The 24,577-nt window shown below is 47.5% G+C and overlaps 1 protein-coding gene across 1 annotated transcript in view; it reads left to right on the top strand.

Moving 5' to 3' along the window:
* Positions 1 to 12,980: 12,980 nt before the first annotated feature.
* BRWD3 (bromodomain and WD repeat domain containing 3) overlaps positions 12,981 to 24,577 on the top strand; it is a gene marked incomplete at its 3' end in the record, with an annotated part of 44,014 nt that continues 32,417 nt past the window's right edge. Inside the window, exons 1-6 of the mRNA XM_084212963.1 lie at positions 12,981 to 13,161; positions 13,247 to 13,305; positions 13,457 to 13,486; positions 13,739 to 13,798; positions 21,376 to 21,526; positions 23,564 to 23,662. Of these exons, the coding sequence (XP_084069089.1) occupies positions 13,125 to 13,161; positions 13,247 to 13,305; positions 13,457 to 13,486; positions 13,739 to 13,798; positions 21,376 to 21,526; positions 23,564 to 23,662 (436 nt within the window). The 5' untranslated portion in view covers positions 12,981 to 13,124. The remainder of the gene's footprint in view (positions 13,162 to 13,246; positions 13,306 to 13,456; positions 13,487 to 13,738; positions 13,799 to 21,375; positions 21,527 to 23,563; positions 23,663 to 24,577) is intronic.

Below are 24,577 nucleotides of genomic sequence, written 5' to 3'. Positions count from 1 at the left end.
TGGCTATAAATCTTCTTGGATTCACTTGGTGCTGTAGCCTCTAGGTTGTCCTGGCTGGGGGTTCCTGCACGGCTGCTCTGCACACACAGCAAGGTCATCCCTGGGAATTTGGGGTTATCCAGCTGCTGGGGTGATGGCACAGGGACTGGGAGCAGGTACCACAGCTCTCAGGGTGTAACTGGATGTGGCACCGTGCTGGTGGCTCCACAGGGCTGGGGATGGTGGCAGCAGCTCTGTCCCAGCTCCAGCTGCAGGGGTGTCCAGCAAGGATGCACAAGCAGGGACCAGAGAGCAGCCAAGGCAAAATGTATCCATGATTCTCCTCCATCACCAGGAAGTGTGATGTCCCTGCAAGAGCTGGAACCTTCTGGAATGCAGGGAGCTCTCCCTGCCTGCCCCGCAGCCTCTTCACTGCAGAAATTTGGGATGACAGGAACAGTGCAGTGTGTCCTATGAGGACAGACTGGGAGAGCTGGGGGTGCTCTGGAGAAAGCTCTGGGAAACCTTAGAGTATCTTCCACTGCCTAAAAGGGCCCCAAAGAAAGCTAGACAGAGACTTGGGACCAGTCACAGAGTGAGAGGAGAGATCTCCTGACCTCAGCAGCCCATGACATCCTTGGGAGAGCAAGAATGTGCCCATTGCTGCAGCAGGAATTGGTGATACTTGTGTACAGTGTATATATTTATGTTTTATACATATCACAGAATCCCTGACTGCTTTGGGTAGGAAGGGACCACAAACCCATCAAGTCCCACCCCCTGCCATGGACAGGGACACCTTCTACTAGCCCCAAGGTTGCTCCAAGCCCCATCCAACCTGGCCTTGGACACTCCCAGGGATGGGGCAGCCACAACTTCTCTGGGCAATAATATTGAATTATATATAATAGACATAATATTAAATACACACATATATCTCTCTATAAAATGTAGGTGTCATGTTCAGATCAGGAGTGATTCTGTGTTGAAGCTTGGGTTGATGTCCCGGCACCAAGGGCTGTGCACCCCTTCACTGAGTGTCCCCAGATGCCCCACAAGGTCCCCTTTCCCTCAGCAGGGACAAAACCTGGTGGTTTTGGTTATTCCCTGGTTAGAGCCCTTGACTCTCCATCTCAATTCTCTCAAGAGCTGCATGACAAAACCAGCAGTTCCAGCCTATTTTGGCGACCACTTGCTCCAGGAACCTCAGGAGTTTCATCAAAAGCCTGGATGGATTTCGGGTCTCGGGTTTTATTCATTCCAGCATTGGCTGACAAAGCCCATTACATCATCCCTTTGGAAGAGAAATTCTCTGCAGCTGCCTGTGTGGCGCGGGGGGTGGTGGTGGGGGGGGGTGTTTAAAAAATAACACAGATTTTTGTTTCTTTCTTTAAGGGCAATTTTCCTCCCAATTGCTGGAAAACTGAATGCTAAAAAGCTTCAAAAGTGGGAAGGAAAAGGGCAGTGTGCAGCCGTTCCAGCCATTCCTGGGTTTATTATTATTATTATTTCGTTTCCAAAGACCAAGGGGGGAAAAATAGCCCCATTACCCCGCGCATCCAGCGCGCTCAGCCAGCCGTGAAAAGCAAAGCCAGTGTCATGGCAATGGCAGATGGCACAGAGCAGGAGCGGGAATGGGAGCGGGAGTGGCGGCAGGAGCGGGAACGGGAGCGGGAGAGGGAGGGAGGGCTCCGGCCCCGACCTCCGAGCGGACCGCGCTCCTAATTAGCCCCGGTGCAGGGACTAATTAAACCCGGAGGTAAGACGAGTGATTACTTTTCCTTGCAGAGATGGGCTGCAGGAGTGATGTGGATGGAACCGGAGCCGGTCTTGGAGTCGTCCTGACATGAATGGTAGGAAACGATTTCAATCTCGGCTCATCCCTCCCGCGCTGCCGGGAGCAGGGAGCCGCAGCAGCTATTCCCTGCTCTCCCAATGACCAGAGGCTGCAGAGAATCTGGGATTGCAAGGAAATACCGATGGGAAGGAGAGAGGCAGTGTCTGGATGCTGTGCTGATGACGTCAAAATGTAATAGTCTCAATTATTAGCATTATTTGGCACCCAAGTATCCAAAGTACCCCCTTGAACTCACTCAGGGTCAGAGCAGAAACTCCTCTTCCCTCCTCCATAGTTGTTCTGGAGTATTTTTTAATGCTTCATAACCTCATTCCTTTTAATCCACTTTTTCTGGTTTCCTATAAAAGAAGCAATTGGAAGTAAATTTTTTTCACTGCCATTAAACTGGGTGCAAAGCTCTCAGAAAATGGGATATAGAGAGGAAAATTATGATAGTATATAATATAATGATAATATAGAATTATACATTATATAACTATTATATTATATTATATTATATTATATTATATTATATTATATTATATTATATTATATTATATTATATTATATTATATTATATTATATTATATTATATTATATTATATTATATTATATTATATAAAATACAGACTTTCTGTAAATGTATTTATTTTTACACTGCAAGAACTGGAAGTCCAGAGCTGCTCATGCAGCTGTGGTTGCTGACGATTCCTTCTGGGATGTGCTGGGCTTTCCACAGCTTTTACGAATGGGCTGAACTTAGCAAAAACCATGGGAAAACCTGTGGCTGTGGAGCCTCTGGCACTTCTCTGCCCATTCCCAGGCAGATGCTCTGTCCCCAGCACACACACACTGGACGAGCACACCAATGCAGGCTGCCTCTGCTTGGCTTAGAATAGCTCTGGCTCCAGCCCTGCCCTGCCCCCTGGAGCACTGGAAGCATCTCTCCACCTGGATCATGATCCCAGTCCCTGGGGATCAGTGGGATTTCCAGAGCAACATCCCCCTCTTGCAGAGCATCATCTGGATGATTCAAACTCAAGCTTTGGCCAGATTTCTGCTGCCCAATGAAACACCAGACAATCTGTATTTCTATTTTTACCCTGGATTAGTCAAGGGTCGCTGCAGGACCAGATCAGGGGTGCTGAGCTTTCCATGGCCTCATGTTTCATCCCATAAATGCTCTTGGCCTTTGGCAAGCAGGAGAAAAGCCTGACAGAACAACTCCTCTTTGCTGCCAGGGTTGGATCCCTGAGGTGCTGCCAGGGCTGCTGTGGCTCGGCACAGCTCGTGGCCTCACCCCACCACTGCACTTCCCATCCCAGCCTCCTTCACACAGAGGTGGTCAAAGTCACCCACTCCAGTCTAAAAAGCATCCAGGATTATGAGAAAACTTGGGAACATCTCACCAGCAGCACTGTGGCTGAACCACCACAGCTCCAACCTGGCTGGGATGCTCATGGGATAAAAAGAACCAGGGAGAGTTTGGAATTTCCAGAGAAATCTCTACCTTTCTACCTGTTGCTGTTGTTTAATGCAGAAACAAGGGGAAAACAAACCTGTCTGGAAAGAACAGGAATATGGAACAGAAATATGGAAATGGAGTTTGGGATTGTTGGAAAAGGATGGACTATGTCCATGAAAAATATTAGCAATAATTAGTCCCAAATCACTGCTGTGAGCTGCAAATATTGATAGTCTGGATCTCACATACATCAGAATGACTTGTAGTTATCAGCAGCTCCAGGGTTTTCCTGCCCTCCAGCAAACACATTTTCCCTTCTTCTGGAGGTCTGGTCATGTTCTGCTTCATTTCATTGCTGAGAGAAATTAAAATATTTCTTACATCTGCATCAGCACCTGGTAACAGGGCAAGAATTCAGGAAGGTGAAAAATATTTAAAAATACATAAACATAAAAATATATACATATAAAAAATAGGAGCTCCCTCCCTGTACTCCCTGAGCACATGAGGTTGCTTCCAATGCACATTTTATTTTAAGGTGAGTTATTTTGTTGCCATAGTGACATCATTCAGGTTTCCAACCGCTGCCGTGTTGGTTTTCTCCCAGGCAAGACTTGTCACAAGCAGTCAGCATCCCCAGCCCCTTCCTGGGCAGCAGCTTCCCACGGGGCTGCAGGATTCCCTGGAATTCCAGCCTGCAGGATGAGCTGTCACCACTCCTTGCTAAGGCACGGGGGGACACAGGACCTGGGGGAGTCAGAGAGGAGAGGCAGGCATGGAAAAACTCCAACCAAAAGGATTTTCCTCTGCTCATTCCTTACCCTTCCTCCTCCGCCCATGTAGTGAGCTGTGAGAAGGTCAAAGAACCCGGTAGCTTTATTAATTAGCACTAATTAATACACTCAGCTGCCTCTGGTGTCACTGTGCTCATCTACCCCAGGCCTTGACACAGGCAAGAATAAACTGTGTTTGCCCCCAAAAGCTTAAAATCTCTGTAAATCCTATTTCTTGCTGCACAGGTGTCTCATGGATTTATTTTATTACCAAGAGAACTGCACTAAAATAAAAATTTTAAATATAAAGGTCTGTAATTATGTTAATAAAGATGTAAAGAAATGGGATTCTCTGGTAAGGGAATATTTGGGGGGTTATTTGGGTCAAATGCGCTCTGTAAGTGTATTGGAAATTAATATTTAATTTTATGTATTTTTATATTAAATATTTAAATTCATTGTGTTATTATGATGCTAAAGACTTTTAACGGGAAATGCCTTTTTTTGGCTCTAATTAATTTAATTAAAGCAGGCAGAGTGTGCCTTATTAGCCTAAAACCTATTTCATGGGTGCCAGGCCCTATATGTGACCGAGAGCCAGGGTGCCTGTTCTACTGCAAGGCCAAAAGGAGCTCAAAAAAAAAAAGCTGTTTCAAAGGTTTTCTATGTTTTTAATTTTAAATAAACCATTCCCAGATTATCAAATCAAGGCTACATTCCCATGGCAGACCTGAGCCCTGTGTAAGCCTTCCCAGGATTGCAGCATCTGGCTAAATCCAGCCCAGATTAAAGCAAAGCTTTCATTGCACAAACTCTCCCTGAAAGGAGCAGGATGCTCCTGATGCCGGGAAAAGGACAGAGCTGGGAATTGCAGGCAGACGATGAGGAATGCCAAAGGCAGCAGCAGGGTCCAGAGGAGAGGAGGCAAGGTCCTGTGCTGCTCAAGGGGCTGGGGCACTTCTCTGCAGAGGGAATTTGGGAAGCAGAGCCATTCCAGCCACGGCCGTTGGGTGTTCCTGAGATCACCCCGGCTCCCTGATGGAAACCCTCTGGAACACAGCCTGGACACACCAGTCCACAGCTCAGCAACAGCCTCCACAACAAGGCTCTTTGCTTGCAGAGGTTTTAGCCAAAGCCATTGTTTGAACACCCTTTTTCAATATTTATTTCCGAGTGTCTTTGACTGGGGGAAGGGTGGAAGGGGCTCCCAATTTAATTCCATAATCCCCCTAAGCCTTGCTTAATGCACTCACTCTGCCTGGCCTCTGTCAATTCTACAGTGGTGTTTTGGGTGGTTGCAGCACTGCATTGGAAAATGTCCCATCATTTATTTTGCAGCTATTTGAGGGAAATGATTCCCAGGGCTGGAAGCCTGGTTGTTAAATCCATATTGCCAAAGGAAACAAACTCTGTCACCCAGATGGGGCTGGACCTCGGGGCTGCCACGTGGATTCCTGAATGAGGTAGCTCAGAGTCCAGTTGAAAACTCCCGAAATTAACATTAAAGCAGGAGCAGAAGACTTTAGCAGTTGGTGAAAAATGTCATTTTTAGCTGAGGGGGTGGGTGGGGCTGCAGGGAACAAAGCAGAGTGCCCAGCTCTGGGACACCCACGTCTCCTAGGATGAGTCCCCCCAAGCACGGCCATGGCTCACCCCAACTGCCCTTGGGTGGGAGGGATAGAAGTGCTGCTGGAGGGAAATTCCAACAACAGATTTTGTCCTGCTGCTTTCTTCTCCTGACAGGGAGGGAGTGCTGCAGCTTGGTTTGTTTTCCACATGTTCAAGAAAGACAAAACAACGCTTTCAAGAGTCTTGATGCATCTCATGAGCCTCTGGGCTCCCTAAATCCCTCCCTCAGTTCTCAGCTCCCAGGATTTCTCCAATATCTGCTTGAAACCTGCACCAAGAGGACAGCATCACTCTCAATGGGATTTTTCCATCTCCCATTTCAGGATGCTCTGTGTCTCCCATGGGAATGTTCCTCGGCCATTCCAGAGGCATCCTGAAGTCAGCAAGGACAAAACCCCGAAATACAAGGGCATGGGGGGCTGGCAAAGTCCATGGGCAGCAGCAAAGTTAAGATGGGAAGGTGAGCTTGGAAAAAAGTCAGCAAGCAGGAGGAAGGAACAAAAAGAGAAAAAAAATGAAGAGACTGAGATCTACTGACTGCACAGAGCAGGAGGGAGAAGGGTGTCCGAAGACATCAGGAAACACATTGAGAAAAGTGGATTCTCAACAGGAAATGGCAGATCCTTTAGACTGCAAGGACAATGTGGAAAAAGAACAGGAGAAGCTTTTTTCCACCTCTACAGCCATATTCCAACTTATGCCATTATAATCCAGGGATAACAAAGAAAACCTCAGGGAAATAAGGACTGATGGCACAGTTCTGTCCTGATGGATACCATGTGCCTTCACAGCTTCACCTTCCACCTACGGTGGTTTTCCAGCAGAAACTCAGCCACACAGAACTTGGGGACTGCATAAACTCTTAATAGACTCCTATTGGTGTAAGAGAAATGAAAGGGAACAGCCAACAGGGCAAGAACTTGCAGGTGTTGAAAACCACCTCACTGGAAATTAAATTAAATTAAATCAGTCATTTAGTTAAAGAAAAAAAAAAAAAACTTTAAAGGACCTTCCAAGAATGTAAGGCCTCTCCAAATCAAGGTGACACACAAAACATCTTGTAGCAGTTTATGTCTCAAGCCCTAATAATTTAAGGCCAAAAATAAAAAGAGATTCTGAAATCTGAACTCCTGAGGACATCAGGGGAAAGACTTTTCCCAGAGATACAAAGCTGGACAGCTACAGGAGAATGTGAATGTCCATTAAATGATGGAAGTGCAAGAATTAAATGAAATATGGGGTCACTTTACTGCAAAGGAATTCATGGAAGCTTCCATGATAAAGCTTTTCCTTATGAGGGATAAGAGGGAGACATCATCCCAAATTGAAGATCACAAGAAGAGGCTTTATAATCAATAGAAAAAGATAAGGGGAAGAGAATTCCTGTATGGGACAGTGCTTTGAGAAATGTCTCAAAATCCCATCCTCGGATTCCATGATTAGTACTTAGAAAGTTCATTCTAAACTCACTCTCCTGCGAGCAAATTTACACAGGACAGTTTTCTAATCCATCACCTCATTCAGTAATTGAGAATTAATTTTATAAGACTGTATTTAAAGAGTATTAATGAGCTTATTTACAATGTCTGCCTGTTAGGGATATCAATAAATATAAAAAATACATCAAACTGTTTTATAACCTTTTATTTCAATAAAAGCAGCACTCTAAAAAACCCTATTGCACTCCTTCCAAATATTTCTGATATTTGAAAATGAGAAATATAATTAAAACACAAAAATCCTCAAAACTTTATGGAAAAGGGCATGGGATACAAAGGGATGTAATTTTATTAAAATTGTTTACTTAGCTGAGGGAGCTCCAGTAAAATTTGCATGTCCAGGGAGAGAGGTGATGAATTCCCAGCTGCAGTCAGATGCTTTGTGCCCAGGCTTCCAGGAGAAGCCAAAAATGCAGGATTTGGCCCTAAAAACATTAAAAAATCACAAACAAACATCAAAGGATTATTTACAAATATTTAGCATGACTTGAAATTGCTGAATTAGCCCCAGTGATATCAGTGGTATTTCTGGGGCAAGATCCTTGCGCAGGGGACCCCTGGACTGGTAGCAGCCAGGGCATGTCAGGAGAAGCTGGAAAAGGCTGGGAACAGGGGGCTTGATCCCAACCAGGGAAAACAGGTCAGAATCAGGCACTTACACAGAGACTGTGCAGGGTGCAGTAGTGACACCAGCAATAACAAAACCAACCCGGTCACTTACACCCAGTAGTAAATTTGCCGCTATAAAACTTGGGGGTTCCAGGCACTCTGAGGTACAAAGTTGGAATTCAGAGAGGCTGAGGATGGACCTGACACTGATATCATTCCCCCAGTCCTTCTGCTGGCAGAGCCCAGAGCACATAGGGACACAGATCCACCCCTTTTCCTGGGTGTTCCGTCCACAGCTGGATTTGGAATTCTGTGTGAAATAGAGATAAGGAGAAATGTTTAGATAATAGCCAGAAATGTCACTGCTTTGCAAACCAGGCAGATGAAGTTCCCCCAGTCGCAGCCGGGCTGCACACACTGATCACAGCTCACAGCAGCTAATGGCTGCCATAAGGACTATGATATGGATCAGTCCACGGAGCAAGGGATGACACTGCTTCAGGCAGCTGGAATTTAGGCTGAATAGATTTTAGGATTCTCAAAAGGAAAAAACCATCATATTTACATCACCAGAACAAGTAATTAATCAACAAGATGAACTGCTGCAAGATAGAATTTAGAAACAAAGGCGAGCAGCGTCCTGGCTCTTCCTCCATCGCCTTCCTATGGGATAATGCTGCTCCAAACTCTTGGATGTCTGGCACCATCTAGAGGAATGTTTGGAATGATGCAGCAGAAATTAAATAATAAATTATTAAAAATAGCAAAAATCCTAGAGCAGATCTTGTGTAATATCTAACAGCTATTTAGATATTATTTAACAGCTCTTGTCGAGGAAGAGAACCACAGGAAGGAGTGGGAACTTGGAGATTTGTCCTGAAAAAACAGGATGTTGGTTTGCAGACACAAGCCCTGCACTCTAGCAACTGTAATTAGTGGTAATTATCTTGCATCTCGTTTATTTTTTAAAATAAACTATGATATCAAAATTTGAGGTTGTATGTAAAGATCTTAAAATAAGCTTGGGCTTTTCAATATTCCTTTACTCACAACTGTGTAGCACAAGGCATCAACTCCTGAATTCCTTCTGAACAGCTCTTATTTTTGAGTCAGCTAAACAAAAACTTGGATTTAATTTAATTACCATCCTTATTGGTCATTTAGCTCCATATGAAAGACCCAAGATGAGCAGAATGTTCATAGAAATCCTTGTGGGTTGCTTCCAACTCAGGGGTATTTTATGAAATGCACACAGAAAATATTTTTTTTTAAAAAGCCAAAAATGCTTCATTTGTTCCAGTGTTTAAGTCCAGCTGGACTCAGGCATGTGAATCCTTACCTAAATTTACTGGAAAGGTACAATGCAGGTAAACCCACCACACCTGCACAATTCCACTCTAAACTTTCTATTTTTTTATTTTAACTGTACATTTCTGGTTATGCTAAACCATAATTCTTTTTTCACACATGGCTAAAGCAGGATTTGACTCATGAGGGCAGAATAATCATAAATAAAACATGAGAGGGACACCTTTACCTGGTTTTACAAGCTGATTGTGGGAAAGTTCATTTAATTTTGTAGTCAAATTAAACAGGGAGTTGAGTTTTACGTTTAACTAAAACTGAGAGTAAAACTCCCTACAACACCAAACAGGGAGAAGCGATGGGTATTTGAACGTCATCAGTTCCTACTCCTAAAATCCCTCAAAAACTTTCTGTTTTTTTCTTTAAAGAGCAGTATGGAAAGAAACAGCTACAATTCAGCTTCTTCCTTAAAGCATCTCTGCTCCTGAATCCTTCCGTGGCTCATTAGTCTGTTCTCCCTCCTCCTGCCACCAGCTGCTGCTGGCATTTACATAACAGAGCTCTGCTCTGAGGAAAGATGAATCAGCACATCCATAAAATCCTGCTTTCACTCCGAGATTTACTATCACCCCCAGCATGCTGCTGCTTGGATGCAGAGAATCTGGAAAAAGATGAGTCATGGAGCTGCAGAATCCACGTGTGGTGTGGAAATGGAGCTCCTGGGGAAAGAGAGGATGGGCATTACTCACCAGACATGACTCCTGGAGGGGAAAACCCAGGAGAGGTGGGAAGAGGTATCGAAAACAGCCCTTGTAGCAGGCTTGGGGAGTAATGATGCAACTGGGAGAGTGTTAAGGAGAGGAAGGTGAGGTCCCAGGGAGTCAGGAATGTCAGGAAGAGGGCTTGGGAGTGACTGCACAGCAGCACTGTCCAGCCACAGCCAGGCTGAGGGAAGTCCCCAGAGAACTGTTTGGGAACAAGGAATGCTGGTTGTACCTGCCCCTGGTGCAGGCACCTGCACAGCTGTGCCCTCAGCACACACAGGACACATCTGGGGCACTCCCAACACCCGGCCCTCCTGCTGATGCAAGAATCCATCTGAGCCACGATGCGGAGCAACACTGAGCACGTCCAAGCACTGACCCAAGGTCATGGACTGAGCACCAAGCAAGGAGCAGCCAGGCTCCCAGCTGGAATGCTGCAGGAAGGACACAAGCAAGGCATGGATAAGCTTACTTTGGGACCATTTTCTATCCCAGGCTTTTAAAAGCCCCTTTTAGTTACTGCAGAATCCCCATGGGCTCTAGACAGGCCCAAAGAGAACAATCCTGCCTGGTGGTGCTGCAGCTTCACCGGTGCCACCCTCAAGCTCAAATAAAAGCCAGTCATGAGTGAAGAGATTCAGTAAGACACCAAAAGGTGCCAAGGAAATGTCTCATTCCTAAATTAATACAGAATCTTGGAATCCCAGAATGGTTTGGGTTGGAAGGGGCTTTAAAGCCCATCTAGCCCCACTCCCTGCCCGTTGGCAGTGGGAAGCCATTCCCTCTTGTCCTGGCACTCCAGGCCAATGTACTCTCTCCCCATCTTCCCTTCCAGGCACTTGAAGGCCACAGTTAGATCACCCCGGAGCTTCTCTTCTCCAGGCTGAACAACCCCAATTATCCCAGCCTTTCCTCACAGCAGAGCTGCACTCTCCCTCTGACCATCTTGCTCCAACAACTCCATGTCCTTCCAGTGCTGGGGATCCCAGGGCTGGAGGCAGCTGTGCAGGTGGGTGTCTCACCTAAGCATGGATGTGGAGCTGTCGGCACCCAAATGCACCAGGGCATGGTGCTGGCCAGTATTTATGGAGCTGTTTTTCTCCTGACATGGAATTCTGTTCAGCTCAGGAAGATGGATTTGTACTTCCAGGTTATATTATAAAACATCATTTGTGTTTTCTCCTTTGCCTTCCCATCATGCATGAAAAGATGAGCTTGCAGTTCTGGGCTCTGAAGACAGGTGAGAGAAACATTACCTCTCCAGAGAGTGGGATCAGTGTGCACTTCTCCTGGCTGGGAGTTCATTCTGAGAACAGCAGTTTCACCCTGTATCTCCCAGGAAGATCTGCAGCTTTGGAGCCCCTGAGATCCTGCTAGGAAGGTGGGAGAGCTGTTATTATTGGGAAACCACTGAAATCTGCAGCTTGGTGAGGTGGCACCTCATGTTTTTCTATTGACAAGCTGAGCAATGAACTTACACTGAAAACATTCCAAGAGTAACTGTTTGGAGCCTACAGAAAAATGGAGAGGGACTTGAGACAAGGGGAAATGGCTTCCCACTGCCAGAGAGCAAGGTTAGGTGGGGTATTTGGAAGAAATTTTTATTGTGAAGGGGCTGAGGCCCTGGCACAGGGTGCCCAGAGAAGCTGTGGCTGCCCCATCCCTGGAAGTGTCCAAGGCCAGGCTGGACAGGGCTTGGAGCACCCTGGGATAGGGGAAGGTGTCCCTGCCCATGGCAGGGGTGGGACTGGATGAACTTTAAGGTCCCTTCTACCAAACCATTCTGCGATCCTATCAACAGTCACTGAGAACTCCAGAACTTTCGAGGACAATGAAGTGGAAACAGGGTCCACAAATCACTCAGTTAATCCAAGCTCCTGGCACGAAACAGGTTCCACAGGTGGATAAGGGGCAGGTGAGTACAGGTGAATTATGTGGAGCAGCTTAATGCCAAATCCCCAAAGCCTTCTCCCTGTGTGCCTGGAGGCATCCTGTGGAGCTGCCAGCAGGAAGGACTGCATCCTGACTGCACAGCAACAAAACTCTGAGCCACTGCTCCACAGCAAACCCAGTCCTGAGCAGCTGCTATAAATACGTGCTCAATATGAATTTATTCTTAATATTAGCAGAGCATCGACTCACAGTGATTCAGCTCTCAGTGTTCCAGGCATGAGGAGAGGCTGTCCTTTGTTATGCCATGATGACAGTGGTTTTTACACTGGAGTTCTAACACCAAATGTCAGGTACTCAAGATAAAATACAATTCACTTGGTGTGTTTTAGCAACTCATTGCTGAAGTGACACCAATTTCAGGGGCTCTGACAGGACGCATCCCATGGAAAAATATTTATTTGCATTAAAACTATCTACTCTGACCCTGATCCCTTTGTTCCTTGAGAACAGATGCTGTATCCATCATATTGGAACTTCCTGGTCACTGGGAGCAAACACTAACTCCTAAAGCCACCCCAACCTGAGACACTTCCCTGCAGCCAGACCTTGTTTACCGGGAGCCCGGAAGGGCTGTCACCTCTCCACCGCGCAGTCCTGTGTCACCTCCCTGGCCGGCTCTATCCCCCTACCCTTGACAGGATCCGTAAGATTCCTGAATCCCTTCATTCTCTAAAACTGCTTCATTTGAGGCAAACATGGGGCTCCATTTCCCAGGCGCTGCCAGGGAGGAGGCCACGACCAGAGGCCGAGAACACTGCGGCCGTGAGGGCTGGGAAGGGCTGAAGTCATGAGGGCCGAAGCTGTGAGGACTGTGGTAGGGACAACCGGGAGCGCTGAGGGCCGAAGGCGCGAGGACAGAAGCCGTTAGAGCTGCCCCGTGACGGCCACTGGGCCCTCTGAAACACAGCCCGCCTAAGCGCAGCCCCGCGACGGCGGCCAAACGCCTCGGGCACATCCCGGCTCGCCCGGCCCGGCCCTTCCTCTTCCTCCCCTTCCTCCTCCTCCCTCAGCCGCCGCCCGGAAGTGGCGGGCGCCCCCCCGCGGCGCGTCACCGCCCCGCCCTTCCTGCCCCCCCCGCCCGCCCGGCGCTGCCGCGCGCGCCCCCCAGCGGCGGGCGGCGGCGGTGCGGGCGGTGCCGGCGGCGCTCGGTCCGCGGAGCCGCGATGAGCCCGGGCGGGACCCGCGCCCGCACCCGCACCGGGACCCGCGCCCCGCACCGGCACCGCCGCTCCGGCATGCGGCTGCACCCGCACTAGGAGCCGAGTCCCCCCGGGGCGCCATCCGCCACCTCCCCTCCCCCTCCCGAGGAGGATGGCGGCGGCGGCCGCCCCGACCCAGCTGGAAGCCGGTGGGTATCGCTGGCGGCGGGGGCTGCGCTCCGCACCCCCTCCGTTCTAACCGTGTCTAACCCGCTCTCCCCCGCCCCTCCGCAGAGCTCTACTACCTGATCGCACGGTTCCTGCAGTCCGGACCCTGCAAGAAATCCGCCCAGGTGAGCGCGGAGCCGGCGCTCCGGCCGGGCCGGGCGGGCGGCGACGGGACGGGACGGGACGGGACGGGACGGGACGGGGCGGCGGAGCCGCTGCGCTGTGGTCGCCAGACTCACGTCCTTTGTGTGTGTATGTGTGTCCCTCTGTCCCCAGGTACTGGTGGAGGAGCTGGAGGAGCACCAGGTGAGGCGCCTGCCCCGGCGGGACGGGGAAAGCCCTCGGGACGGCGGGGTCGGCGTTTGCCCTGCCCCGTCTAACCCAGCCCATCTCCGCCCGGGACACCCGGCGGGAGCGCGGCTGCCCCGCGGCGGGGCCGGGGGCAGCGGCCGGGGGGCTGCATCCCGGGGGGCGCGGGCGGGCACCGTGGGGGGGCTCCCAGGGGAGGGGTCGCTCGGGCTCTGACGGCTGCCCCCGTTCCCCGTGTCCCTCCCGCAGCTCATTCCGCGGCGCCTGGACTGGCAGGGCAAGGAGCACCGCCGGAGCTTCGAGGACCTGGTGAGACAAGTTTCACTCTTGACTTTTCCGACAACTTCCCTCCGCGCCGCCGCCGCCGCCGCACCGGGCGCCGCGTCCCCCCCCTTCGCCCCGTGTGTGTGTGTGTTTGTGTCCCCCACAAGGGCTGCGGGCTGCGCCCCGCCGAGGCCGCGGCGGGCCGCGGGGTGCGGAGCGGAGGGGCGGGCAGGAAGCGGAGGCGCGGCGGGGCCGGGGGCTGCCGGTGAGACCCCCGTGGGCCGCCCGGTAGCACCGGCGAAGCGGCCGCGCCGCGCTATTGTGGGGCCGGGGGTTATCCGAGGGCACGCACCGGGGCCCGGCGCGGCCAATGGCGCTGCGCCTTACAACGCGGGGAGCGGTGCGCGGCGATGTGAGGCGGCAGCTGATTGGCTGCGGCGGCGCCGCGGCGGAGCCGGCGGGGCGGGGGGCGCGGGGCGCGGGTCCCCCCCGGTCCCTCCGCGCCATCGCCGCCGCCTCGCCCACGGGGCTGCCCCGCTCCGGGCCGGGCACGGCCGCGCTGCCGCGGCCCGGCGAGGGGGACGTGCCGGACGTGCCGCCGGGCCCGGCGCTGCCGGGCTGGGTCAGGGATTCCCGGCCTGCGGCGGCCTGCGCGAAACCCGCCCCTCTCCGCGGCGTCTGGGCCTGCTGTCAGGCAGGAAAGGAGGGGTTGGGAAGTGTAGTGTTGTGGCTGTTAAATGCCTGTGAAATACACGGAGTGGCTGCTTTTGCTGAGTGCTAAACCCTAAGAATGTGTGTCATTGAGGAAGGTCAGTCCCTCCGCAAGGCCGGGGGTGGGGGGTGGCCCTTGGCCCCGCACCCGCCGAGATGTGTCTGTGTGAAAGTGACAAAACTGAAGCTGTTCCAGTCCTTTTCCAAAGGGTCCAGGCGGCCTTGGTGTCATTCCTGGGAGCTCTGGGCAATGACGTGTGGCGCTGATGTAGCACTTTGCAGTTGGAAGGCTGTAAACTTCCCCATAGCGTTTACAGCCCTGGTACCTGTGCCCAGCGCTGGCACTCACCTGGAAGGAATGGAAAGCACGTCCTGGCCTCTCCCAGCTCCCATGGAGCAATAGTGACGTGGGATTTTGCTATGACTGTTGCTCAAACTCCTCTGCATCTGGCTCGGGAGCTGGTTTCCCACTTTAGTAATATTGTAGGAGCTCAGGTGTGGACAGAGCTCCTTGTGCCCAGAGGAGACCTTTGGACCAGCTGCCTTTCCCTTTCTAAAGCCTGTGCAGAATTTCAGGTGGAGTCTGGGCTTCTTAACATCTCTTGTGGATAATTCCGGGACTGTAAATTGAGTGACCAGACATAGAGTAACTTCTGCTTTCTATAGATTTTGGTGCTCACGTCTTCCTAGAGAATTTGAAATCCAACTGTGGGCTGTCTGCACTCAATATCCAGGAGGAATATTTGCAGTGCCACTGTGAAGTCTGGCGTCAGACAAAGTGGTTTTACATATCACTTTGATTAACATAAAATTTTTTTCCTTTCATTTTCTGTGGCACAGATATAAAAGCCTAATACCTTAAAATCTTTTTTTAAATATGTGTGTGAACATGTACTTTTCTTTAACATTTCAGAAGAGAGAAAAAACATTTTGAAATAAGTTTTGGAGTTAATGGGAAATTTCTTATTTCTGTATAAACTCAAAATTAAATTTAAGATTTTTTTTTCCTATATCTTAAGCTAATCAGCACTAACCCATGCTTTTAGTTTGCTCTTTTATCTAGTATTATTTAACTGTTTCTCATGGTTTACGGTAAGGAACAGGATTATAAATGAATCATTGCAGTGAGACAGGTTGATGCCAGGTGGGATGAACTGAGTTTCTGTCTGTGAATCCTCAGAGTGTTAAGGATATTGAAGAAAGGCCTTTTCTCCGTCATTGCTTGGGGTTTGCTGTGTTTGGAATTTGGACTTTTGGCTGCATATGATTGTTTATTAACCTGAGCTCCTCAACTTCAGGGCTGGCTGGGTGTCTGAATGCCGTGTTCAGAACAGAGCCAGGGTTGTGAAGGACACAAAGCACTCCGACCTTCTTTTTAATTATCTCAGGCACATAATGAACCAAAATTCAATTGGAGATGCCAGCAGTTGGAGGTAAAGGGACTTTTTTCAACCCGTTTCTGCTTTTTACAGCCAGAAACCCAAAATCGTTTATAATCTCAGCTGGGTGGTGCAGCTACTCTGGTCAGGCAGGTAATTGAATTCATGAGAGCTTATAACACAGAGAAGTCTGATTTGTTTGTGTGCCCAATATTCAGACAGAGTATTTCTTGTTCTGGTGTTTCAGCTTTGTTTTCTATCATCAGTGTGGCTGTTCAGGTTCTGAGTGGTGTTTTTCAGAAAATATGCCAATACTGTGACCAGTGAGTATGCTGTTACTGCTCCTGGGCTTTTGGGAGTGATAAAGATGGAACAGCCCAATGGCCACTGGATGGTTTTTATCTAGGGAATGTTTACTCCCACTTCACACTAGAGTTTTTAGGCAAGATCTGAAAGCTCACTGAGATTCCTTTGTTCCTTTTTTTTTTTAAATAAACTTAATCTTTTACTTTAAATATCAGGTATCACAGGGCAGACAAGTAACTCAAGATGCGCTAAGAATTGTACCTATAGAGCAAAACCACACAGAATGCAAGTTTATGTGCATTTGTGTTCCCTTTGTTTTTCCTGTTTACTTTCATGTTGGAGTACTTCTTGCCTGCAGCATGTGGCTGCCTGTCTAGGTAATCACAGAGTCACAGAGTATCCTGATCTGGAAGGGACACACGGCACCGTCAGTCCAGCTCCCAGCCCTGCTCAGACACCCCAACAATCCCACCCTGGGAGCATTGTCCAAACCCTCCTGGAGCTCTGGCAGCCTTGGGGCTGTGTCCGTTCCCTGGGGCAGTGACTGACACCTTCTGGGGAAAGAATCTTTCCCTGATCTCCACCTAAATGTCCCTGACACACTTCCAGCCATTCCTTGGGTCCTGTTCCCTCTCTCAGGGAGAGAGATTGGAGCTGCCCCTCAGGAGGAGCTGCAGCCCCCAATGACTCGCCTCAGTTCCCTCTTCTCCAGGCTGAATTCTTCAGATGTACTCCGCAGTGGTTTTACTTTCTCACTTCCTGCTGGTGGTCTTGAGACATGATGTGTTTGTAAAGGGGAGGGTCAGTGAATCTCAGAATCACAGAATCCCAGACTGGTTTGGGTTGGGAGGGACCTTCAAGCCCATCCCATTCTGCCCCCTGCCATGTGCAGGGACACTTTCCATTAGACCTGGTTGCTTCAAGCCCCATCCAGCCCAGCCTTCTGAAGGTCTGAAGTGTGTCCAACTTGCAGGCAATTAGTGCTCTGGTTTTAAATGAGCCCCAGCAGCTCGGTGTAGAGTCAGCTGCTGTACAGATGAGTCGAGCTGAACGACTCCGATTATCAGCACAGTCTCCAGTGACCTGCTGTTCCACATTATCTTTGTTTATTCCTGATAAAGGTGACTGGCTCTGCTCTGGTTTTAAGGACTTTCTGATGGGCTGTCTTCTGGCTCAGCCTGGGTTTGGGCTCTGCGCTGAAAAACATGTAATTCCAGGCAAAACAGAAAATCAGCTGTTGTTGGAGAGTGGGGAATTTGCATCCATGAGCGGCTGTGCTGGTATGGAACAGCTTATGGGATTTGGCTCCGAGTTCCTGCCTTGCCCATCTGCATTGATTTAAAACTAGCCCTGAGTCCGAGGTGCTGGTATTTATAGATCCTGCCAATCCCAGCATTAGCAGAGCAGAGATGTTACGGTTTTGTCACCTCAGGAAAATATCATCTGTAGCATGGTCGTTCCAACCTGTTCTCTCTGGGGACCCCAGTGGGTAAAGGCATGTTTATTTCCAGTCTATTTGCATATTGCTGGCATCCTGTGCAGGTCCAGTGTCTGAGCTTCCTTTTGCTGAGATTCCCTGTTTGAGGTCGTCAGTAATTTCCTGCTTGTTCAGCTGCCTTGGCCCCTTGGCCTCCTCCACTGCTTTTTGATACAGTTATCAGTGGATTCTTAATTGATGGTTATTTTGGCAAATGAGGGAAGTGTTGGATGACTATCTGGAGGAGAGAAGTCCAGTGCTGAGGCCCAGCAGGAATGGGGACAGAGCAGCCTCCCAAGGGCCGTGTCGCTGCCTCGTTCCAGTCTGCAGCTCCTGCCTCCAATCTGTGCTTTGAAGAGATGTTCCACTGGGCTTCCCCAAAGAGATGGTTCCCAGAGCTCCCTGGTTCCCATCTCTGTCAAGACAGACATCTTACTTTAAGCACTCATCACAAAGAGTCTTTTTTTGGTTGTTTGTTCCCTGTTTATTGAAACCTTCCTTGGAGGAGAAGTTGTCAGCAGCTGTAGAATCACAGACTCCTGACTTGGAAGGAACCCACAAGGATCATCAAATCCAGCTCCTGTCCCTGCACAGACACCCCAAGAATCCCACCCTGTGCTGGAGGGCATTGTCCAAACAGGGATCAGAGTCACACCACGGGATTTTGTTTCAGGGATCCAGAAGCTGCTTGTCCCAGTTCCAGGGAGGACTCTGCTCGTGGTCTGAGGTGATGCTTCCAACCACAGGACCATGAACAGGTTTAGGGGTTGAATTTCTCCCAGCCCTGACGTGACTTCACTAATAGATCTTTCCTTGTGCTTATCACTGGAGCAGCTTATCTCAGCCTGGCTCAAGCAGTCAGGACTAGGAGAGTTTTTTTAAAATAATAGATTTGCTTCACTTAATCTTTCACTTTTTAGATCTATTGTACCTGTGTGGTTACTGTGTCAGAGAACTCTCTGGTTCCATTGCATTCTTGTGCTCTCATATTTTAACTTTTATAGGATTTTTCACATCCTAAGGCAACAAAACATATTTTCTTTATGATTTATCCCAAGATGCAGCATTTGTTCTCACTTAGCACATTTTCAGCTCTGCATTATTTTAACATGAATGGTTTGGACCAGTATTACTCATCTCTAATTTTTTCCAGTTTTCTGATTATTTTCTAAAATATTTTCTGATTATATTTCAAAATATTTTCTAATATATTTGAGGATCTGATAATATCCTTGCTGCTATTTCATTTTGCCACATGGGGTTTGGACAAGCACACACGAAGAGGTGTAGCTGTACCTTTGCCTTTTTCCATGCTTCTTTTAAGGAAAATCTGATCTGGGAAATGTTGGTTTTTTCAGCTGGATGTTTGCAGCTTCATGTTCTAGAAAAATACTTAAAATCCATTTACAACTCTCTCAGAGGTGAAAAGAAGGATTTTTGGTTCAAGTTCTTCTGGGAACCTGAAAATAGAATTGCTTGTTTAGCTCTGGGCTGTGATTTAAGCATTTTTTTCTGGAAGTTATTATGGAAAAAAATCACCAGGAGAATTTGCTGCTCTTGCTGCCTGCCTATGGAGCTGTTTGTTAGTAACAGCAGTGCTAATATTCAGATTAAGGGCTGCTTATTTGGGGCTGTTGTGGGTTGTAGAAACAAGGAAATGTGCAGGGAAGGAAGTGTGATCAGGGAATGCTGTCAGGCCCCACGTGTCAGTGTTTGCTCTTTGCTATTCCCTATAAAACTGGACCTTTTCCATTTTGGAGGTAGTCAGGAATGCTTGTGGAGCACCTTGGGCTCTGTCTCTGCAGTGGGATATTTGCTGCCAGGCTTAATTCAGCACTTTCCTAGGCCTGGAATAGGGTGAAACTCCCAAACCAGCTCCAGGGTGAACAGGGGATTGTGTTTGCTGTGCTGCACTGAGAAAATGGTTTGGATTTTTTACATTTCCAGTGAGAATGGTATGGTTTGGGTTTGGGTTGCTTTGGAAGTAAAACTTCAGAGCTTCTTGGTTGGTCTTTTTGATCTTTTAGTCTTAAGGTTGATACATCACTGTGTGTTGGCAGTTGGTGGCTGAGGGGCTTGTTGCTGCTTATCAGAGATGGAAGTAAGAATTTCATATTCAGATTTTACTTAACTGCAGATTCTCTCTCTAGAACTTCTCTTTCAAAAATCTTACACACTGAAGGGAGGCTGTTGCAGCATCATAAAATATTTTGTAGCCTAAACACATTTATAGTGTTTCAGGAATGAGTCAGAATAAGAGGAAAATACCAGAGTTTGGATAATCCTTTTCTCGCATTTCAACTTTTGTTATATCCCATAATTTACAGTGAGAGACAATTCATGCTCCTGCACTGAACTTCCCTGGTTGTAATACTGGGAAGGTGCCAATATAATTTCAGAACTCTGATTTTAGGGAAAAAAGCTAAAATGACTGGAGAAACCTGTCAGAGCAGGAGAGAATTCACAGGGTCATTCCTTGATGCTCACTCACAGGATGAAAAATCTTGTAATGAGAACATGGTAATGCACTCATCAGGCTTCTCATTCCTGCACTGAAAAAATGATGATTTTGGATCTTTAGAATCATCATGATTGATGAGATGATTATTTAACCAGCAGTGACTGAGGGATGAGTAGAGGGAGGAACCTGTCTCTTCTCCAAGAGTTCCATTCACATTGGAAGAGCTTTTAGTCATATTTAATTAACTGCTAATTTGTATATTTAATTAGATATATTTCCATTTTCTTTTTGGTTAAAATCTGAATTATGGACAGTCTTGATCCATCTCATGGTGCAGGAGGTGACATTATCCAGCCCTGCCTGCCTGTGCTGGGTCCTGTAGCTCCACTGCTGTTGCCCAATTAGAATAAAAAAAAAAAAATCCCAATGACGTGTGCTAATAATCTGTTTGATGACACAATTGAGTGAACAATGTTTTGGCAGCAGGGCTGAGGGAATTACAGACCTTCTCCTCCTTCCTGATGCCTGACACTCCCTCTGGTGTGCTGGGGCAGGAGCTGGGCACATCCCTGGGACCTGGGTAGGAGTTGATCCATGAAAAGAGGTGGATGGAGCTGTGTGTCCTGTGTCAGAGGAGCTCTGATGGGCAGCTTTTCCTGCCAGTTTGTAAATATGGGGGTCAGGCAGTGCAGGACATGCTGGATAATGAGGCACAATTTATTTGTTGTTTGAACAGACTGTCAGAAAAACTGTTGTCACGCAGTCTCTGTCCAAAGGGAAAAATAAAGGATATTCTCCCAACATGACAAAATTGGAGCATACACATGTGGGTCTTAAATGTACCTGCTCCCAGGAGCTGGGAAGAGGAGACTGAGTATTGATTTTAGGGTTCTATTTAGGGATTTTAGGCAATTTTTTAGGTTTTTATTCTTTTCCACATGTGCTTCATACAGTGATGTCAATGCAAGAGTGTTTCAGTTCTGCAAAAAATGGGAAGAGAATGAACTGAAAGGTAGAAAAGGCTTGAAAAAAGTTGTTTGAGCAGAGCACTGCACTGGGTATTTTTGTTTCTTATTAAGGGATATCCTAAATTTACAATTAAGCCGTTACAACCTGAAATTTCTGGTGTGACTTTTGCAACACTCCACTTCAAAATGCAGTATAATTAATGTTGGGGGAGTTTTCAGGGGGTTTAGGCTTGGTTGCAGTAACTTTACACTTAAATACAAACCAAAGTAGAAGGAAAAATAAAGCAGTTTTCAAATGTCTGTGTTGTTTGTGTGTTTAGGTGGCTGTCAATGCACACATCCCTCCAGATTATCTTCTTAGGATCTGTGAGAGGCTTGGACCCCTCTTGGACAAGGAAATCCCCCAGAGTGTCCTGGGGGTGCAGACTTTGCTGGGTGTCGGGCGCCAGTCTCTCCTGAGGGCAGCAAAAGGTGAGATTCTCGATTTATCTGAGCTTGAATTCTGTTTTAATGATTAACCCCCTTTTGTTGCCATTCCTGTTAGGATGTCTGTGTGTTTGCATTTGCCTTTCTTTGTCTCCTGTGCTTGCCAGCTTTTTTCTTCTTAAAATGCAGTTGTTGCTGTTGGATATATTTTGAGTTGAAATGCCATTTTAAGCAATTCTTGCCTACAGTTGCCTGATCTTGTTACTTCCTCTGCCTCCTTCCCCAGTGTGTTGGTGTTTGTGTAAATGATGTGAATGGGATTAGGGGTTTGATTTGTCTGAAAAATGCCATTTTTTCCATATAGGTTTACACACATCTGTGTCTAAAATCACAGAGCTGAGCTGTTTTTCAGCCTGGCTTTTTCCATTCTTTGACTCCCTGCCTATGCAGACACAGGACAGGGTGGTGGCATTTGGGGCAGCATTTAGGGAGTAGCAGAAGACCAGGCTGATTCTTCAGTGACAATTCCTGCTTGTCCTTGCTTCAAGTTAATTTAAAAGCCCCCATTCCTTTCATGAAGAGAGCACCAGTCCTTTTACCTTTGAAAAACTCTCTCTGCTTGAGAGAATGATCCTGAGAGCAGTTTTGTGTTAGAACTAAAGAGATCTGAGAGCCATCTGCTATTGAAGTGATTCCTCCTTCCCTCCTCACTCCATGCCCCTGCCACTTCCTCCCTGCAGGAGCCAGAACTTCCTTGATCCTCTGATGTGCTGATTCAGAGAGCGGAGATGTTGCAAAATTTGTTGTAGTGAATTAAATGAGCTGGTGGAAAAGGATCACAGGGCTGGAGGTGACACAGGAGGAGGAGCATCATCCTGGGAGAGGAGGAGGGATGGCAGAGCAGGACCTTCCTGTTTTGGTGGCAGTTGAGCACTTAATTCCCTGCATCCTGTGAAGTCACACCGTGATGCTGACGAGCATCTGCTGATCCATTGGATATCTCCTGGAGGGATGAGCTGTTCCCAAAGACATTGCCCTACAGAGTTTTGGGACTGAGTCTTGTTTTGCCTGTGTTTTGCTGTAATTAGGTGCAGAAATTCAGGTTTGCAGAGAAACATTCCTTCCCTTCACACTCAGTTTGCAGCTTAGAAGCAAACAGCAGCAAAATGTAAAGAGGAAAATAAACATTTTTCTGCAAGGGAACAGAAGGGTTTAGGTGGATGGATCTATTTTAGGAAGTCTGAGTGCTGTTTTTAATGAGTATCATTTAATACTCTGTGCAGCAGTTTGGGGTTTAATCAGAAGGTGCTCTCAGGAGCCTCTGAGTCACCTCAGCTTGTGCACTTTATGTTCAGAGACCTACATGGTGCTACACAGATCCACCAACTTGCGGCACTGTCCTTCTGTTTCAGCACTTACTCACCGTGGAAGCTCATTTCTCTCCCTCCAGATGGCCAGAAATGGAAGAAATCCAGGTCTAATTTCTGAGGCACTTTGAACAGCCTCAGAAAAATCACTATTGTTCTAGAGAGGAGCCTCTCTGAGGCCAGTTGGCAGCAGCGGGCTGGAGAGTCTTTAAAGAGAGCAGTCTTCACTTTAAAACAATGATTTTTTTGGGGGGGTGGGGTGCAGAGGAAAATCTGAAAGGAGGGCACATTGCCACATATTGCAGGAAAACAGATTTATTGGAAAAAACCCTCACTTCTCTCACTTTTAAGCAGCAAAATGTGAAATCTCAAATGTGCAGTTCCTAAGCAGAGGTGCTTTAAGTGTTGGCATTGCAGAAGGAAAACATGGCAGAGTTCAGCTGGGCCTCAATATAAAGTGCACCCACTTTTTAAATTCACTTTTCTCTCCAAGGATTTAGAGTCAATAATCACCCCAATTAAGCAAAAATAAGTTGAAACCATTTACAGTGACACTGCTGGGAGACTGGGAATAAGAGCCGCAGTCTTTAAATGAGGGATCTGACAAACTGTTCAATCAGACAAATCTTATTTTGGGCTGGTGGGAGTGGTGCTTGATCTCTTGATTATTTAATGTATTGATTATTTCTTGTCCCTGTCACTCTTGCTGGTGCAGATTTCAGACACACACTATGGAAAGGATCTGCATTTGCGGCTCTGCACAGGGGCCGACCCCCCGAACTCCCCGTGAACTACGGGAAACCACCAAACGTGGGTGAGTCTGCAAGTCCATAAAAGGTTCTGCTCTCCTTTCTGTATTCATTCCTGTCCCACAGAAAGTTCCTCTCACTGATTAAAACGCTCATCTGGGTTTGCATTAATGTTTTCTCTGACATTTCATAATGAATTAATCTAAGATAGGTCTTTCCCTGACAATAGGATCATTTTTGTGTAATTCAGGCTTGGATATTCCATAGTGTGTGTAGCCATGTTTTGCATGGCTGTTTGGAGGGAAAAGGCTGGAGTATTTTTTATGATATGCCTCCGTAATATAAACATGTGGTTGTAAGATAGGATGGGCATGGTCACAGGAGCATGGAATCCTGGAATCATCATGGAATCCTAGCCAGAACAAAGCGTCTGGCTCCCAGGGAACTTCTTTGACTCAAGAATTCCTTTCAGTTGGATTATGACAGAAAACAGACTGCTTGCAACATCCCTCTCCGAAAAGGAAATAATCACCAAAGCAACATTTGTGTTCCTTCAGCCTCAGTTGTCCACACAATTAGATAAAGAACTTGTATAAAACTCAGATATATGTGGGCTCTCAGCTTGCATCTCATCACAGAGCTGCTCTGTTTTATATAAACTCAAGTGTTTGCCTTGTATGGTTTGAACTTTCATTAACTGTTTTTATAGCAAAAAAAATTGATTCTTGCAGGCATAAAAGTAAATCCTGGTTTGTTTCTTTTTAGGGCATTTTATCTCTGTGCAAATGGATACATTTTCCTGGTTTGTCAGGGAGTCCTTTCACTTATGGATCCTCCCTCCCTTTGGAGAAGCAGGGATGGTGTTGGCAGTTTTCTGTTTCTACCCTGTCTGTGTATTTATTATTTTAGGCTGGTTCTGCAGTTAATTTACTGTGAGCAGTTGTGCTGATGGATTACTAATAGTCTGAATTGTAGATTTA

This window comes from Fringilla coelebs, assembly GCF_963513975.1.
Source record: "Fringilla coelebs genome assembly, chromosome: 11".
NCBI classification, from domain to species: domain Eukaryota; kingdom Metazoa; phylum Chordata; class Aves; order Passeriformes; family Fringillidae; genus Fringilla; species Fringilla coelebs.
The sequence above is the reverse complement of the archived record's forward strand: the minus strand, read 5'-3'. Positions and strand labels throughout refer to the sequence as shown.